The 20,536-nt window shown below is 36.1% G+C and overlaps 1 protein-coding gene across 6 annotated transcripts in view; it reads left to right on the top strand.

Annotated features, from left to right (window-relative positions):
• The window catches only part of LOC127967982 (band 4.1-like protein 1), a 363,306-nt gene that overhangs the window by 199,989 nt on the left and 142,781 nt on the right, over positions 1–20,536 (top strand). For all 6 annotated transcript variants that reach the window (XM_052568756.1, XM_052568757.1, XM_052568755.1 and 3 more), the window contains 2 exons: positions 16,766–16,808; positions 19,108–19,183. In XM_052568756.1, coding sequence (XP_052424716.1) covers positions 16,766–16,808; positions 19,108–19,183 — 119 coding nt within the window. The remainder of the gene's footprint in view (positions 1–16,765; positions 16,809–19,107; positions 19,184–20,536) is intronic.

Here is a 20,536-nt window from a genome sequence, read left to right as displayed (position 1 = left end):
CCAATCATTCCATTAGCTGCAACACAGAGAAAGTTGTGGCCAAAATAAGACTCAACTTTACCCCCTAGTGGACGAAAACGTCCCCAACAACGCATATGGGGTATTATGTAACAGCAAGTCATTTGTGCAAGTACATTTGACTTTTTTTTCCAAAACTTGATCATTTTTATTTGGTACCAGCTGCAGTAGTTAATGTTGTTTTATATTATACAGCTATCATTGAGCTAAGGTATACCCCCCTACCACCCCATCTATCATTGAAGAACCTGTGTTACACAGATATGGCATATTCATGGTAGTACACATGAAATTAATGTATTTATCTGTCATTTAAACTTACATAAACAGAAATCCTGTCTCCCCCTCTAGTGGACCTTAAGTGTAAGACCTTCATCGCTCAGATAATGAAAGTCACTAGGATTTTTTGAGAAGGAAAAAGTCTGACCAGTTACAGCAACGAGTCAAACGAGTCTGAAGATCTGAGCTGAATTTGGTGAAACAATAAAATTTTAGTCGTTGTCAAGGCCAACAAAGAAGACTAAAAGAGAAACATCATTCAATTTTGTCTGTAATAAAACTAATAATTCTAATTTATTTAATAAATTTAACTATTAATTTCCACAATTAATTATTAATGTCACACACACCTACCTAGTGCCATTAGACTTAAAAGATGAGAGTGGTAAATGTTACAGACATATTATCATGGAAATGTTCAGTCTATTATTGATTTTTATTTCCACTTCACTTTTATCCCAGGAGACAGAACTATTTGCACTGTATTTACAGTGGGACAATATTCATACAATACTATAACCTAGAAATAATTTAAAGGGGTGACTTGCAAGTCGCAACAACGCGAATTATGTGTCTACATCTGGTTTCAGATATTGCTCTTGTAAGACACTTATTCTGAAAGACTGAGGAGCCCGAGTAGAAGGCGGATCGATCCGACCAATCAGATGAAAGAAGCGTTTCAGCTCCGCCCACAAGTGCGAATGAAATATTGAAGCCATAAGCCGTTTTTTAAACCCAAAACGACAAAATGAGAAATCAAGTCAAAAACTCATTTTCCGTTTGTTAACCTAGATGGAATAACGAATAAACGAGCCATTTTTCCATTTCTCGTTATTTAATTCATGTTATCTCACTTGAATCCTCTTGAGTTTTTCGTTTTCTGTTTTTTAATTTGAAACGGATTTGGAATGGACGGAAGATACCCTGATTACGGAAGATACCCTGATTTTCAAGTGAGAGAACATTAATTCAATAACGAGAAATGGAAAAATGGCTTGTTTATTCGTTATTCCATCTAGGTTAACAAACGGAAAATGAGTTTTTGATTTGATTTCTCATTTTGTCGTTTGGGGTTTAAAAAACGGCTTATGGCTTCAATATTTCATTCGCACTTGTGGGCGGAGCTGAAACGCTCCTTTCCTCTGATTGGTCGAATCGCTCCGCCTTCAACTCGATCTTACATTCTTTCAGAATAAGAGTCTTATAAGAGTAGTGTCTGAAACCACCGCTCACTGTTAATTAACATAATATTTGAGTCAGATGTTGCTGCGCACATAATTCGTGCTGCTGTGGCTTGCAAGTCACCCCTTTAAATTATTTCTAGGTTATAGTATTGTATGAATATTGTCCCACTGTAAATACAGTGCAATTAGTTCTGTCTCCATGGATAAAAGTGAAGTGGAAATAAAAATCAATAATAGACTGAACAGTTCCATGATAATATGTCTGTAACATTTACCTCTCTCGTCTTTTAAGTCAAAAGGCACTAGACATTAATAATTAATTATGGAAATTAATATAGTTAAATTTATTAAATAAATTAGAATTTTTAATTTTATTACAAACTAAATTGAATGATGTTTCTCTTTTAGTCTTCTTTGTTGGCCTTGAGAAAGCCAACATATATTTGAACATAATTATTATTATCTATTATGAGAGTAATTGAAATCGACTAAAATTTTAATGTTTCACCAAATTCAGCTCAGATCTTCAGACTCACCTGACTAGTTGCTGTAACTGGTCAGACTTTTCCCTTCTAAAAAAATCAAAGTGACTTTCATTATCTGAGCAATGAAGGTCTTACACTTAATGTCAACTAGAGGGGGAGACAGGAATTCTATTTACGTAAGTTTAAATGACAAATAAAAACATTACCATGAATATGCCATATCTGTGTAACACAGGTTCTTCAGTGATATATGGTGTGGTAGGGGGGTATACCTTAGCCAAATGATAACTGTATAATAGAAAACAACATTAACTACTGCAGCTGGTGCCAAATAAAAATGATTATGTTTTGGAAAACTGCAAGTCAAATGTACTTGCACAAATGACTTGCTGTTATATAATACCCCTTATGCGTTGTTGGGGACGTTTTCGTCCACTAGAAGTTGAGCCTTATTTTGGCCACTACTTTCTCTGTGTTTCAGCTAATGGAATGGTTTTTGGTGACAAATCTTATTTTGACATATATTTTGGGAAAATGCTTGAAAAGTTTCAAAAATCAACAGTACACTGTGGGCAAATTCACTACCCTTTTGTTATGTTCGGGATGAGGCTTCATATACAAGTCAGAAACTAAGCTTTTTTTTTGCACAGGCCTATCTAAAGGGTTGATGGTCCCACCTAGTGATCAACTGTAAAAATAACAAATTTTACCTTTTCCCAAAAGGGAAAACCACAAACAATCAAGAATGCATGATTATGTGTCTCGGCTTTGCAGTCAAAAGTGTCATTATAATGGAAGTCAATGGAGCAAAAAACAGCCACCAACAATAAATTAGGGAAAAAAATAAATAAATCTAATGCTGCACAAAAACTAAAAATGCATCAAAGCCAATCTTGTTACTAATCTTTGACATGCCCAAGACAGTGATAAAAAGAAAATCCAGCCACAATTACTTTTATATAGAAAATAAGTCATTTTGTTAGTTTTTTCCCCCTAAATCAGTGACATCATTTATGAACTTGGCAATTAAAGAGTTAAAATATTGGATTTTTTAAAAAAAACATTTGGTAGTTTTGATCAGGACTGAGGTTGATTAATAGATTTATGCAAAAAAAGAAAATATTGAAAAAAAATATATTTATCTGATACATTTTTATAGCAGTTTAATTGAGTGGATGTTTTCATCCCGAACATAACGAAAGGGTAGTGAATTTGAACAATGCACAAGGAATACATAATAATTTTTATTTGGCACCAGCGGCAGTTAATGTTGACAGCTAGCAGGAGTGTGGTGGGGTGCGAGGTCTGTTTTGACCAATGGATGGAGACCTCAAGGCAGTGGCCTAAATGCTGATCTGAAGATTTTGTCTTTATAGATTACAGTTTACATTGTACTTACTGAAGTACACCTCTGCATGCAGACACCCAACTGTACAAATGCATTTATAGATTTAAAACTCAGTCCTGAACCGGGAGAACCATGTTAGCAGAGTACAGTTCCAACACACTTGCTTGGACATTGCTACTGATCCTGAAGACCTTGCTTAGCTTAGGTGTGTTTATTTGGGGTAGCTAAACTTTGCAGGACACTGGCCATCTAGAAGGAGGACTGAGAGTCCTGACATTAGCTCTTTACATTCACTGCATGTGATTTATCAACACCGAGTACATCTTAAAATGTACAGCTCATGAAAAATAAAAGTTCCAGATGGACAAACGTTAAATGCATAAACCAGTGTGAATAAAAAATAAATCTTAAAATAAATTTGGAGGTATGGTTGAAAAAGCAAGAATGGGAAGTTTTAAAGTACAGCTTGAAGTGTGAAGTTTATTCTTGTACACAGATATGGCATATTCATGGTAGTACACATGAAATTAATGTATTTATTTGTCATTTAAATTTACGTAAATGTAATCTAGTGGACATTAAGTGTTAGACCTTCATTGCTCAGATAATGAAAGTCACTAGGATTTTTTGAGAAGGAAAAAGTCTGATCAGTTACAGCAACGAGTCAGGCGAGTCTGAAGATCTGAGCTGAATTTGGTGAAACATTAAAATTTTAGTCCTTGTCAATTACTCTCATAATAAATGATAATCATGTTCAAATATATGTCGACTTTCTCAAGGCCAACAAAGAAGACTAAAATAGAAACATCATTAAGTTTAGAATGTAATAAAACTAATATTACTAATTTATTTAATAAATTTAACTATATTCATTTTCCCAATTAATTATTAATGTCGCACACACCTACCTAGTGCCTTTTGACTTAAAAGATGACAGTGGTAAATGTTACAGACATATTATCATGGAAATGTTCAGTCTATTATTGATTTTTATTTCCTCTTCACTTTTATCCAAGGAGACAAAACTATTTGCACTGTATTTACAGTGGGACAATATTCATACAATACTATAACCTAGAAATAATTTAAAGGCGTGACTTGCAAGTCACAGCAGCACGAATTATGTGCGCAGCAACATCTGACTCAAATATTATGTTAATTAACAGTGAGCGGTGGTTTCAGACACTACTCTTATAAGACTCTTATTCTGAAAGAATGTAAGATCGAGTTGAAGGCGGAGCGATCCGACCAATCAGATGAAAGGAGCGTTTCAGCTCCGCCCACAAGTGCGAATGAAATATTGAAGCCATAAGCCGTTTTTTAAACCCAAAACGACAAAATGAGAAATCAAGTCAAAAACTCATTTTCCGTTTGTTAACCTAGATGGAATAACGAATAAACGAGCCATTTTTCCATTTCTCGTTATTTAATTCATGTTCTCTCACTTGAATCCTCTTGAGTTTTTCGTTTTCTGTTTTTTAATTTAAAACGGATTTGGAATGGACGGAAGATACCCTGATTTTCATGGTATTCTAATTAAATCAATTTTTTGGAATCTTAGATCTCTCAGAACCTGACACATTGTAATTCTGAGACTCCAGGAAAGTGGCAGTTCTGTAAAATGTTGGCGCTGGAGACTAAATGCTCCCTGATAGTTTCACACCTAATTCACTTAACACACACACACACACACACACACACACACATTACCCACGGTGACAGAGGGACAGAGTGACATCAGACGTATGATAGTTTTTTAATTTTCTATCATCCATATAGTGTTGTATAGTCATGAAACTATGCATATTTCCTCAGAATGACTTTTCTTCTATGTGTACATTTTTTTAAGTGTTTAGAAGCTGCACTTTAAAAAAATAAAAGACTTTTACTGGTTCCTTTTTTACTGTTATTTCAAAAAATCACCATGACAAAACCATTCAAGCTATCCAAAATTCATTCGCACCTGTTCTGTAAGATAAATTCTTTAAACATTGGTAAAAGAGGATGTGGTGCTGAACCTTCAAGTCACTCAAAACGTGTCTGTCCATAAAGCCTATAAAGAATTATTCTTAATATACAGTTCACAATACTTCAGCTTGTTATTCTAATTAAGTGAGGGTTATTTTATCAGTAGAATACATAAAATTCATATTATTTTTCTTTGAAAGATTTCTATAAATGATTTACTTGTTTCTACAATAATTATTTAAAAGTAATCCTATAGCTCCATCTGGTGGCCATTATTGGTACTAAGAATTGCAAGCTTGATTTATATGTTATGATAGTTTTAATTTTATGCTGGCTCTTGAAAATGATAAAGCTATGAAACTTACTGTGCTTCCTTCAAATGATGACTTATACGTATATAAAAAATTATGAAGATTTGGAATTAAAAATTTTAAAGATATAGTAAAATAACTATTGTATTTGTTTATGTTACTTTAATAAATCGCTATGGCCACACCATTTAATGTATCCTACACCCATTCGAAATTTAACATCTTCAGTATATGGCTTCATGTTAAAACAGTTTTGTGTGAACTACTTGTGTCTTCTTGGAGGAGAATGAATTCATTTACAGGCTGAGTTTATCATAAATCCACAATACAATTTCTGAGTTCTGTATCAATCTGTGTTGTTGTTTGTTTATTTTTATTTTTTTTATTTTTCATAGGAAGATAACTGACCCTTTACTCTCCTTTTTAATAAATGTGCTTATAAACCAAGAACAAGCTATTTATAGCTTTATTTATAAACTGCTTACTACTGACTATTAATATTGGGACAAGGCTTGTTGTTTGTTTATTTTTATTTTTTATTTTTCATAGGAAGATAATTGACCCTTTACTCTCCTTTTTAATAAATGTGCTTATAAACCAAGAACAAGGTATTTATAGCTGTATTTATAAACTGCTTACTACTGACTATTAATATTGGGACAAGGCTTTATAAAGCATGAACTGACTATTTACTAATGAGTGCAGTTATTATAAAGTGTTATCAATGCATTTGCTAATCTTAACAAATTAGACATTATTTTACAGTGTTATCAAATCCCTTAAATGATTTGTAAGTGTTTTGTAATGATTTTATTGACCTAAAAGCATTTGTGAAAGTTCTGCTTGCATTACAGCTTAGTCTTGATCTGTGAGCTGAACAGATTTACTGTTACATCCATGAGATTATGTAAATTCAAATAAATATCATGTCACAGGATGTCAGAGGTCAGTATCAAATTAATTTGAAATTATTATTTGCAGCACAAATAAGGTAAATTGGACGATAAAGAAATTGTAAACAATAGTATAATAGAGCATGTTTTAGGTTTTTAGGCGTTTAGATGCAGAAATGGACAAATCAAATGTAAAATAAAATGTTATTGATTTAATTAAATACAGATTAAGTCTTGTTAGAGCAAAATAATAAATAAATACGTACACACATTAAAAAAGCAGCCAAGATGAATGAGTTTCATTTTTTATATAGATTAAAATTGAAGACAGAAGCAGCTGGTATATGCGGTCACTTAATATTAAAATCCAGTAGATCCACTTCAGATTTATTTCTCAACAGTTTATGTTCACGTGGCTGTTTTCGTTTATATTAGCCAAGCTATTATGTATTTTGAAATAATCTTGTCTGTGATGTGTTCTTTCTTACGACGAAAGGCAGAATCCTGCAGCTCGAGAGATCAATGTTATTCTGCCAGTTGCGCTTTCAAATAGTCTTGCGCACATAAACGGGTCACAAACACCTGTATTTAGCTCGTGTTGCGTTATAATGGGTGCATTGTGTGCATTTATGGCAATAATTTATTTTAAAAAGCTCTTAAACAAGAATAAATTCGTTTGTATTGAACTTGTGACACTGTGCGCGCTGATCGGAGGCAGTGATTTCAGATAGGCAGCGGCAAATATTTCATTTTCACACAAACAATTCAAAAACATCTTAATTTAGCTCTTGGTGTGTTCTAATTGGTGAATTGTGTAGCTATAAAACAAGAATAAACTCGTTTTTTTTTTAATGAGCTCATCATTCCACACGCTCCTGCTCAGAGGGTGATTCATCTCTCGTGTTTCTCACTTATCACTGACCACACATCAGTTATTAATGAGCCCTGACCTGGTAATAATCGTATATGTTGGTTTAGCTTGTCAGTGTGAATTAAATCCAAGTATTTATTTGTATTTTAACCGATTTAAAAGTGAAACCAAAAGAGAGTTTCCTCCCTTTTTTAGTCCGGGAATTGCACCTAGGGGCGCTATTTCTCTCAGACAATGGAAGTCTAAGCACACACACTCAAACAGAGGGACAGAGTGAGATGAGATGTCTGACAGTTTTTTAATTTTCTGTTATCCATACAGTGTTGTAAAGTCGTGAAACTATCCATATTTACTCAGAATGACTTTTTTTCTGTATGAAAAAAGGTTTTGAAGTGTTTGGAATTTAAAAATGCAGGACAATTAATAATTCCATTTTTACAGTCATTTAAAAAAATCACCACGACAAAACCGTTCAAGCTATCCAAAATCCATTGGCAATTTAAGTTGTTTAAAATGTTTTGGCATCATGTAGACAAAGTTTGGTGTGTATAGTGTTACTCTCCTCTGAGCAGTATGCATTAATTCACAGCTAAATGTAAAAAAAAAATCCACATTCAAATCAAAATAGCTGACTTCCTGTTAATCATAGCTGATGACTGTGAATTAGAAAGTTGTCTGTCTTGATAAGAACAATTTTTGTACCGAGTTTGGTGTCTGTAGCTAAAACTAACCCCCCCACTTTTGACAAAAGGTGGCGCTACAGAGTGCCTCTTCCACGCCCTCTTATGAACTTTTGCCAGTGTCTAGTTATCATAAATACTGATATGTGTTCTGAGTTTCATGAAATTCTAAGTATGCCTTAAAATCACCTGAGAAGTATTCAAGTTTGACATGTTGCCACGGCAACAATATTTTTAGATATCAATATCCGCCCAGCAGATTTATATCGGCTGTGTTTTAACATTATTCTGATGAAGTTTGAAGAAAATCGAGTAAAAATAAGATGCTGAATACAAAGCATTTTGAAAATGACACACTTCCTGCTGCCAGTTGGTGGCCCTATAACTTTGACTCCTAATAGTCACATATATGCGATCGACATCATACAATGAATAATCTGATTAAGTTTGATTAAAATCAGGAAATGTGTGTGGATGGTATTAGACACGTCCTGTTTCTCAATTCTCGCCATAATTTCAACGCCTCGCCACGAGCAAACCGTTCGAGATATCAAAAATCCCCTGGCAATTTTTCATCCCCAATGTCTTGAGATCATGTTGACCGAGTTTGGTGGCAAACGAGTAAAAAACCTATGACAAGTATTTCAAATTCCAGAGCATGCGCTTTTTACATAACTCTAAATAGCTGACTTCCTGTTGGGCGGAGCCTATGACATGCAATACGAAAGTTGTTCGGCACGATGAGATCTATATGTTTACTGAGTTTCATATGAATATGTGCAAGTATGTGTGAGCTATACATCAACATTTCTGACTGTGATCCAGGGGGCGCCGTAGAGCCCCTGTGCCACGCCCGGGTCCCAGCCTCTGCAGGCTCCTAAAGGCCACAGATTGCAAAGTGTGTGCAAATTTTCAAGAGTTTTTGAGTATATTAAGGACCCCAAAAGCCCCCACAACTTTGACGAAAAATATGAATACTAAACCCTAAATAGCCAACTTCCTGTTGGGCGGAGCCTATGACATGCAAAACGAAAGTTGTTTGGATCGATGAGATTTATATGTGTACCAAGTTTCATACGTCTACGACCAAGTATGTATGATATATGGCCCTCCAAATTCCAGGGGGTGCTGTAGAGCCCCTGTGCCACGCCCGTGTATCAGTCTCTGTCCGGCCCTAATGGCCGCAGGTTCCAAGTTGTGTGCCAATTTTCAAGAGTTTTCGAGCATGTTAAGGACCCCAAAAGCCCCCATAACGTTAGAAAAAAATATAATAATAATAATAATAATAATAATAATAAATAATCCTAAGGAAAACAATAGGGCTCTCGCCCTCCAGGCTTGAGCCCTAATAATAAAAGAAGCAGATACAATAGGGTCCTCACACCTTCGGTGCTCGGGCCCTAATTAAAGCTGCAAGCAGCGATGAACGGGCCCTCGCACCCGGGCTCACCGGCAGCGAGTGGCTTTAGTAATGGGAGAACGGTGAGAAGTATGCGTTTAAACTCATGAATATAAGTAGAATATATCAATGTTTATTCCATATATATGTCAATCTTCCTGTTGCCAGCAGGTGGCGCTATCATTATAATGGAATATTGGCCTTCAGATGTGTTCAGGGCAGGGCCCTTATCAAACATATGAAGTTTGGGGAAGATTGAACATTTTATGCTTGAGTTACAACAACTTCTCTTGCTGTGGCGAGACATCAAATTTTGTCATGGCATTATGGACACGCCCCTCAAAGAAAACTCAAGATCCTCATAACTGAACATCGCACAGGCCTTTAGATTAGACTGACCACAAAAAATACATTGATGTCAAAATATTTCTAGAAATAGTTTGTCGCAGCATAAAAGATGTCGCTTTCTGTTGCCAGCAGGTGGCGCTATGACTATAACTGAATATGGGCATGTAGATCTGTTAAGGGCAGAAGTCTTATCTAACATTTGAAGTTTGGGGCAGATTGGACATGGTATGTCTGAGTTACAGCAACTTCCCTTTTCATGGCGAAACACCAAAATTTGTCAGGCCGCCATGGACACGCCCTTTAACGAAACCTCAAGATCTTCGCAATTTAACATCACAAAGGGCTTTAGATTACACTGTTTAAGTTTGCTGTTGATCTGAATAAATCTCAGTACAACCCCTGAAAATGGCAAAAACAATGCCAATCTTGCAGAGAAAATTCTAAATAACCAACTTCCTGTTGGGATTCGGATTTCGTACCAAGAGACTTTTTTTTAGGTATTTTTGTGTTACATATGTGTACCGATTTTTGTACATGTACGTGGAACATAGCTCGATGCACACTCCGTTGAATCTGTATAGGTGGCGCTATTGAGCCATTTTGCCACACTCGATGGAATAATGGCCTTTAGATGTGTTCAGGCCAGGACTCTTATCACATATGTGAAGTTTGGTGAAGATCGGACATTTTATGTCTGAGTTATAACATATTTTATTCCCATGGCGATACATTGAAGTTTGTCACGGCGTCATGGACACGCCCTTAAACGAAAACTCAAGATCTTCACAATTTAACATTGCACAGGCCTTTAGATTAGACTGACCACAAAAAAGACATTGATGTCAAAAATTTCTAGGAGTAGTTTGTCGCATCGTAAAATATGTCACTTCCTGTTGCCAATAGGTGGCACTATGACTATAATTGAATATGGTCGTGTCAAACTGTTCAGGTCAGGATTCTCATCAAACATAAGAAGTTTGGGGCAGATTGGTCATTGTATGTCTGAGTTATAGCAACTTCCTGTTTCATGGCGAATCATGACAAAAATGACACAAAATTTGCTCATTAAATTAAAAATAACCGACTTCCTGTTGGGATTCGGATTTTGCTCCAAGAGGCTTTTTTGTAGGTATTGGAGAGTTACATGTACGTGAAACATAGCTCGAGGCACACACCGTTGAATGTGTATAGGTGCCGCTGTTGAGCCATTTTGCCACACCCACTTCTGAAACCCATATCAGACGTAAATTTTCGCCAGTTCTGAGGTGTGTGCAACGTTTCATGACTTTTCGAGCATGTTTAGGCCCTCAAAAATGCGATTCATTTTGGAGAAGTATAATAATAATAATAATAATAATAATAAACGGAGCAATTCCAAGAGGGTCCTCGCACCATCGGTGCTTGGGCCCTAATAAAAAACAAAGCAGATACAAGAGGGCCCTCGCACCTCGGTGCTCAGGCCCTAATAAACAAAGCAGATACAAGAGGGTCCTCGCACCTTGGTGCTCGGGCCCTAAAAACAAAACAGATATAAGAGGGTCCTTGCACCTCGGTGCTCGGGCCCTTATAATAAACGGAGCAATTCCAAGAGGGTCCTCACACCATCGGTGCTCGGGCCCTAATAATAATAATAATAATAAACAAAGCAGATACAAGAAGGTCCTCGCACCTCGGTGCTCGGGCCCTAATTAAAGCTGCAAGCAGTGATGAACGGGCCCTCGCACCCAGGGTCATCGCCAGCGAGTGGCTTTAGTAAACAGGTGAATGGTGAGAGATATGCATTTAAAGTCATAAATATAAGTGGAATATATCAAAGTCATTTATATGTCCATATCTTCATGTTGCCAGCAGGTGGCGCTATCATTATAATGGAATATTGGCCTTCAGATGTGTTCAGGTCAGGACTCTTATCGAACATGTGAAATTTGGGGCAGATTACAGCAGTTACAGCAACTTCCTTTTTCATGGCGAAACAGAAATTTGTCAGCCCGCCATGGACACGCCCTTTAACAAACCTCTAGATCAGTGGTTCTCAACCTTTTTTTTTTTCAGCGGCCACACTATGGTACAGTGCAAGTCTCATGGGCCGCATGCATATAATTTACATATTACGTCACCAATACAAACCAACCTGATTTATAATATTATAGCCTAAATATTATGATATCTATTCTATTACATTCACTGAAATAAATAATTCTACTCCCCATAAATACAGCACCTGATGCTGTCGGGATCTAACCAATTAGGATTCAGCTCGAAAGTAGTAACAGCACAAATAAGTTGTGATTGTAAAGCCTTTGTTATACTTTCCGGATGAGCAATCTGGATGCTTACACGGCCAGCACGGACGCAGACTAGTGATGGGAAGTTCGTATCATTTTACAGACTCAGACTTTTGAGTAACATTCAGCAAATTGAACAAATCTTTTTTCGAGTCATTTGGTTCATTTCATTCATTTTAGCAAAATGTAATTAAATGTGTTACGTGTTACTTCCCCAACACATCTATTATACGCAAACGTTGATCACACTACAAACAATACAAAACTAAAATGCTATAAGATACAGAAAAGATTAATTCATTGTTTACCTGGGTCTTCAGTCTGTGATTAGCTCACCTCACCTCTTGTCCGACAAGTCTTCGGGTTCATGTCATTCCTTAATCATGACAGACCCATACACTACCAATGCAGTCCAAGCCGGAAAGAGAATTGATTAGTTCATCTCATGAGTCTTTCGGGTCTGACATTTCTGTCACTGTTTTGTTACTGTTTCTTCAGGATCTGTGGTGTATTATTATTTTATAAATAAAATATTGATTAATTTGTCCTTTTGACTGTCTATCAGTAAATAAACACTAGGCTATATAATAATATAAGCCTACAATACAAAGTATTTATATTCTAGTTTGTTCATTTTTAATCCAATTTTGAGTTTGCTGGTTTTGCTTTTCCTAGGCAAACTTGACATTTTGGTCTAATATATGTACAAGAAGATTGCTCAAAAAGGACATAAAGACATAAAAGCAAATATCATTTTGAATCCTAAACAAATAATATTACAGTTCTATAGTCTAATCTGAATGGTGAACTCAAAAGACATAAATCAAACAACAAGGTCATTTTTGAAGATTAGAATCCACTGTAAAAAAAAAAAAAAAGAGAAAAACCATCTCTTCATCAAAGTGATTTCGCCATCATATGGACAACATTTAAAGCATAATTATTATATAAAAAAGAAAGTACTATGCACCCGTTTGTAAGGAAGGTTGTAAATTAACTAATAACTCTAGCCAATGCTGTCACGTCACGTGACAAAAGAACGAACAACCCAAAGACCTGAAAGATTAACTAATCAATTCTCTTTCCGGCTCAATACTTATTTTGCTGTCTATGGTTTTAGCGTATGGGTCTGTCACGTGATTAAGGAATGATTCGACCCGAAGACACATGAGATGAACTAATCAATTCTCTTTCTGGCTCAGATTGCATTGGGTTTAGCGTATGGGTATGTCATGTGATTAACGAACGAGTCAAAAACCTGATTGACCCGAACTATGAACTAATCAATTCTCTTTCCGGCTCAAGACTGCATTGATTGACACAGGTGAATTACTACTAGCGGAACAGAACCTATAGAATATTGCGCATGCGCGACTGAACGAATCATCCCCCGAGACGACTCGTTCTTCCAGAGTCACATTAAAAATTCGTTCAAAATAAACGAATCATTCAAGAACGACACATCACTATGCATACTTCAGTTTATACTTCTGAATGTGCAGGTTGATGGTTCTCTCTGCAACAAACATGTTAACAAACAATTGCCCAGAATAATTGCACATCGCTGTCTTCATATTCATTTATTGACGGATTGCACAGGTTTGAGTAGCAATTAGCTTCTTCACACTGCCTGCGCATGTGCAATTATGCTTTTGAAGCCTACTGACCACGCGCACCTGTCCGCGTGGTCATCTGCTCATCTTTCTCTTCTTTAAACATTATTAACATCATATTTAAACATTATTATTATTATTTATTATAAGAGTAATTGACACTGACTATAACTTTAATGTTTTACCAAATTCAGCTCAGATCTTCAGACTCGTTGCTGTATAACTGGTCAGTCTTAACTTCCCAAAAAAGCCTAGTGACTTTTGTTACCCGAGCAATGAAGGCCTTAATACTTAATGTCCACTAGAGGGGGCGACAGGATTTCTGTTTACAATATTTTAAGTGACAAATATATACATGAATTTCATGTGTACTGCCATGAATATGCCATATCTGTGTACAAGAATAAACTTTACACTTCAAGCTGTACAACTACTTAAAACTTCCAAACCTGGCTTTTTCAACCTACCTCCAAATTTATTTTAAAAAATATGTGACCCGTCACGGAAACCAGTGACACAAGTCGGCAGCACAACTTTCGAGCAAAATGAGAAAGAAGCGTTTTTTTTTTTTTTTTTTTAAATTGGTGATCTTCGTTTTTTTGCAGAATCTGTTAGTTGATATCACAAAGAAGTCTCTCCGTGTTTGAGATAGCAGTATTGGTATATTTAAAAGCGTACATTTTGAGGTTGAAATCAGCTAGTTTGTCGGAGATTATAGCACGCAGTAGGGACGTGTCATTGTCTGTCTGTATTTCAATCAGGACCACTTCCGTCAAGTATATTTAACCTGTTAATTGTCACCCGTCCCGTATACGGGACGCCTACGTTGACTATACTATATTACAATCAAATCCAATCTAATCTTAACAAACTATATATCGTTGGAAAGGTCTAAGACTCCCAAATATATATTTTTCCAATATTGTTTGTTAAAAATTATGTACGAGCTGAACCGTAGCCGTTATACCGAAAATGTTTTGAAGTTCTTCTTCGACAAGCCAGATGCTTATGAACAAGCGCTCACTGATTCTGAAGACGATCAGAGCGACGATGAAAGCAGCATAATAAGACTGTATAATATCCCTAATCTACAACTGAGCGAAGATGAAGATGAGGAAGAATGTATTGGACTGGTGTCAGACGAGTTGGACCGTAAGATATCAGAGGATATATCGATAGTAAAATTTAATGGGGATAAAGACAGAGAAATGGAGAAAATCCGTAACTTTGACTGTAAATGCTACACGAGGAGAAAAGAGAACTCTCTGCATGGGAGACAGTCATGTAGCCAGAAGCTTTCTCCAGACATTATGTACAACATACGGCTGGATTCTTTAGCTGCGGAAAAAAGAGTGGCAGGACATACAAATTATTGGACATTTAGAGGCAAACAGACGCACAGTGCACAACTCAAATGACACAAACTTCACAACTCAAATGACACAAATTTTGCAGATGAAATTAAAAATAACCGACTTCCTGTTGGCTTTAGGATTTAGTTCAAAGATACTTTTTTTGTAGGTATTAGTGTGTTACATGTGTGTTCCCGATTTTTATACATGTACGTGAAACGTGGCTCGAGGCGATGCGTGTAGCTCGTTGAATGTGTAGGTGACGTTGTTGAGCCAATTTGCCACACCCACTCCTGAAACCCATATCAGACGTACATTTTCACCAGTTTTGAGGTGTGTGCAAAGTTTCGTGACATTTCGAGTATATTCAGGCCTTCAAAAATGTGATTCTTTGGGGAGAAAAATAATAATAATAAACAGCAATTCCAATAGGGTCCTCGCACCATTGGTGCTCGGGACCTAATAAACAGAGCAGATACAAGAGTGTCCTCACACCATCGGTGCTCAGGCCCTAATAATAATAATAATAATAATAATAATAATAATAATGATAATAATAATAATAATAATAATAATAATAATAATAATAAACAGAGCAATTCCAAGAAGGTCCTCACACCATCAGTACTCGGGCCCTAATAAAACTTAGGGGAACAAGAGGGCTCTTCGCCCCTTCTGGCTTGAGCCCTAAAAAAAAGACTTTATGTTTCTCATCATATCACACAAGGAACTGAAACTCTAAGCTATGACCTGCAATAAAAATGAATTTCAACTGTCCCCATATTTTGTGTAATATGTAACATCAGATATTAAATATGAAAGAAAATATTTAATGGTTCAAAACTGCTTTTTCTATACATGCAAATCTGAAAAATATTTGAAAATACATCAATGAGGGACTGGCTCTGGGACAGAATAAGACAGAGATAAATGTTTAGTTTTACGAAGTTTAATCATATCTTACAAGATTTAAAACATTTAAATAGACAACTCAAATAGTAGACAATGTGTATGATTCAGTATCTTTGTTGATATAACTTAAACCAGCTCTGATTTCTGAGAGACTTATTGGCACTGATTTTTTGATTGTACTGCCCTGGCTCATTTGTTATCCCGGTAACTTGATAAGTGTCTGTGTCAAACTTTTTTCCTATTATTTGTAGAATACATTATTTGTTTTGAAGACATTATCAGTGACTTTCCGAATAAGATATTGGGCTTCAGACCCATCCCTAATTATAATTGTGTTACTTTTAGTTCTCCCCTCAGTGTTTGGATCTCCACCAAGATTGATCTCCAATTCTTCTGCCATGAAATTCTGGAATTTCCTGCACAGAAGAGACTTTATTCCCGCAATAATTCTTAACCTTGTGACCAGAGTTTAACTTATTGTTGCAGACCTGATCACGATTCCACCTTGATAGACTCGGAATAATTGTTCCAGTCGACCTTATGCTAAAGATCATGCAGATGTATGGATGTGCATTGATCTCTTTTGGTCTCCATGATGTCCTAAATACAAACCATCTCATTTACACTCAAAGCCACAGTGGGAAAGACAGATGTTGAGATTTGCATTAATCTCCTTATGCAAATTTTGTCTTTCAATTCAGACACATAGAGAAACAGAGACCAACCATTCTTGAACAGACCAAATCATTCCTAAACACATTCAACAAGGCAGTATGGACATTTTCTCTAAGATTTAGTTGTTTCTGTTGTGTTTTGCAGAACTGGTTGGACCTGTCCAAAGAGGTCAAGAAACAGATGAGAAGTAAGTATCACTCATATGAATGGATATGTCATGTAAACTTGTATGTCATGTAAAATGTTTAAGCACAATATTTCGCCATTGATTGCCTAGTAGGCAGTAACAACATATAATGCCATTGCATTTCGGGCATCCCAAGTTTGAATCCAGACTTTCTGGACGTTTCTCAATCCTGCCCCCCTCTTTCTCCCCCATTTCGCTTCCTGTGTACTTTACACTATCCTGTTGTAATAAAGGCAAAATGGCTAAATAAAAAAAAATAATAATTAAAAATCTGATTTTACAAAGCCTGTATATGAAATACAGGGGAAAAAAAGTTAATTGTGTGCACGACTTAATTTGCTCCCACGTTTTACTAAATCATATGCACAACTTACTCTTTCGTACCTTTTAAGTAAATCATGCACACAATATAATAACTTTCTCACTAGATTTGATTCAATGTAAACATGCCCATGGTTTATTGTGCATGATTTAGTAAAATAAGGGAATAAATTATGATGTTGTGCAAGATTTAGTTAATTATTATTTTGTTTGCACAAATAGATAGATCTTGTCTCTCTATTTTTACTTTAGCTTAGCTACAGCTCTGCAGCCATAGTAAATCTTCTGCAGTATGAAATGTTTAGCCCAGCATCATGAACTTCTCGATCGTTCCTCATATACAGCAATCTGACTGCTGCAGTACAAAGCTACCCAAAGCTGCGTAAAGAAGCAATGAGAATGCATCAGTGGTCATTTGCTCTGAAGCCCTATAAAATCATGCTTAATTAATTGGCTCATGGTGCTAAAGCACTGCTTATAAGGTGCTGCATTACAGTGCCCTTGCAGCTTGACAAGGTTCATGGATAATGTGCTTTATTGGGTTCTGAGGCCGTTCATGAGTTCTGTAGGTCACTGAATTTGGTGCTTAGGCCATGAAGCAAATTGCATGCTCAGTGAGCACAGCATGGCATTCATGGTTGCAGTGGTGGCTCTGTATTGGCAGTCTGAACTTTGTTATCTCTCCAGGACAGTGTATCGTGGAGAGATTTTGCATTAGAAGGACATGTTGTCTGAAGCCCAGGGCACATTTGTCACATCTAGCCAGAACTTTAAAAGGCTGGGAGTTGAGCCACTTTATTATTAGATGGGTTGTCCTGAGCTCTTGCAGGTAAGGGCGTTGAAGACTATTGTTGACCATATATATACATTTTTGTCAAGAAACTGAGATTTTTGCATTGTTTGTTGAATGTGATTTTGCTGGGGTCTATGAGGCGCCTGGATTACCTTCATCTCTGGATATTAGGGTGCATTCTACTTGAAGTTTGGTGTCTATATGGGCCCTTGCTAGAGGTACTATTTACAGGGCATTTGTATTGTGAATATTGGTCCCCTCCCCATACTTCAGATTTTATAACCTGTATTATGAATAAGCTTCTACAAATGGTTTGAATGTGTGAGGCTATATCTTTCATATTTTATGATTGTGCAGTATTGAGAGCCTTCTCAAAGTAAGCCTAGTTTCCTGTTTGGGAATAAGAAGCTGGGTAACTGCCCATACTCTGTGTTGCTGCATAGATAAGGTTATTGAATTAAACACACTCTTAAAAGGGTATTATGATGCAGCTCATAATTCCTATTGTGTCATTATATAAAATTTCGTTCCAACTTAGTAACACAGTAACATAGACATTTTGCAATAAAACATAATTATGCCTAATTATTCTGATATGTAGAATACATTTAAGCCAACTGATTTTACATAACTCTAATGTCACTTTCAATACTGCAAAACCATTAGGATAACAAACATTTTTAAAACCTTTCTAAATTTGATTTAGAAAAATAACACAAATCGTATTCACTCAAACAATTAGCTTATGTTTACAGCCCTGTTTTGTTCAGTACATGATCATTTCACTTGCTCTGACCTTTGCTTTTATTTGCTACAGTCAAAAAACACTTAAATGCTGTCCAACCATGAGAACATTTTCAGTTTATCAGTCAACTATTCTGCAAACATGTTGGCCTTGTTTCACAAACAGGGCTTAGCTTAAGCCAGGACTAGCCCTTAGTTAAATTTAGATAATTAAGCAACAAAACTGCCATTATAAGAAAACATTACAGGTGTGCATCTTGACACATAATATAATAATGACACTGACATATTTTAAGATATATCATAGCAAGATATTCTCAATTGATACACCTCAAACATACATTTTAGTCTGGGACTAGTTTAAGCCTTGTCTGTGAAACCGGGAGTTTGTTTGATTGTTTGTTTGTTTGTTTTTTGCTCTCACTTTGTATGTTTTTACAGCATCTTCTTGGCAATTAAATTTTGCTGTAAAGTTCTATCCACCGGACCCCTCCCAGTTAATGGAAGACATTACAAGGTGAGTAAAGTTAAATGCCACATTTATTTCTCAATGTATATGTTGTTGTTGTTGTTGTTGTTGTTTTGGCAAGTACCAATTTGTAGAAAGCAGGATAGCTGATACATGATTAACTTAATGTGGCATACATAAAATTCATAATATCATTAAAAGCATTTTGTTTATGTGTGTAACTTTGGTTCCTTGAGTTGGTTTACTCAAGACTGTGTCAGTCTAATGCTATGCGAACACTATAATATGCCTTACTATGAGGTGATCAGCAATTTATTACCCTGTAAGTAAACAGGTCAATATCAAAACTACACAACCTTCTGAAAGTTCATACTATAAAGGCCTAACCTGCTGTCACCCAAATAACTTTCAAAGACACTCTTCTAGCAAAAAACTAGTGGAGTGCACACAAAAGTACCTCATACACCTCCTAGGCCTTTAAAATTGGGTAAGACTTTATGTGAAGTGACATTCAGCCAAGTATAGTGACCCATACTCAGAATTTGTGCTCTGCATTTAACCCATCCGAAATGCACACACACAGAGCAGTGAACACACACACACACTGTGAGCACACACCCGGAGCAGTGGGCAGCCATTTATGCTGCAGCGCCCGGGGAGCAGTTGGGGGTTTGATGCCTTGCTCAAGGGCACCTAAGTCGTGGTATTGAAGGTGGAGAGAGAACTGTACATGCACTCCCCCCACCCACAATTCCGTCCGGCCCGAGACTAGAACTCACAACCCTTCGATTGGGATTCCAACCCTCTAACCATTAGGCCACGACTTCCCTTACTTTATGGTAAGGGTACACAAATTACCACGAATTGATGCATAAATTAATGTATGAATTATGCATTAGTTTATACATTAATATCTCATCAATTATCAGGAACTATCATGAGTTCAAAGTCTTTCATTCATGACTTCATGGATGAGCAACTCCTTAATTAAGACAATAAGTAAGGTGAGTATATCATCATGATTTATGATTTATTATACATGATCATGATGTTTTCTTTATTCACAAAAAAATAAGGTCTTTACTCTAAATTTTGGATAAAGCTAAGCTTATGTTACATAATTCAGAAAACCATTATTTTGTGCATATAATACTTTTTGAATTATTAAAGGAAAATAAAAATCCACATTACCTCATGCATATATGCATATAGAGGCTAGAACCGTATATCAATTAATGTGAGAACTAATGTTTTTCATTAAATATGATATGAGTTATCAAGCATGTTAATTTCTTCTTAATAGTAGGTAAATGAACAGACCCCAATATTGGCCAGTCACAGCACATAGTATGTGAATTCTGTTAACATCCAAATTCAGTAACCATCATTAACTAAGCATTA

This window comes from Carassius gibelio, chromosome B11 (genome assembly GCF_023724105.1).
Source record: "Carassius gibelio isolate Cgi1373 ecotype wild population from Czech Republic chromosome B11, carGib1.2-hapl.c, whole genome shotgun sequence".
In the NCBI taxonomy this organism is placed as follows: domain Eukaryota; kingdom Metazoa; phylum Chordata; class Actinopteri; order Cypriniformes; family Cyprinidae; genus Carassius; species Carassius gibelio.
Note: the sequence above shows the minus strand (reverse complement) of the source record. Positions and strands in the feature narration are given on the sequence as shown.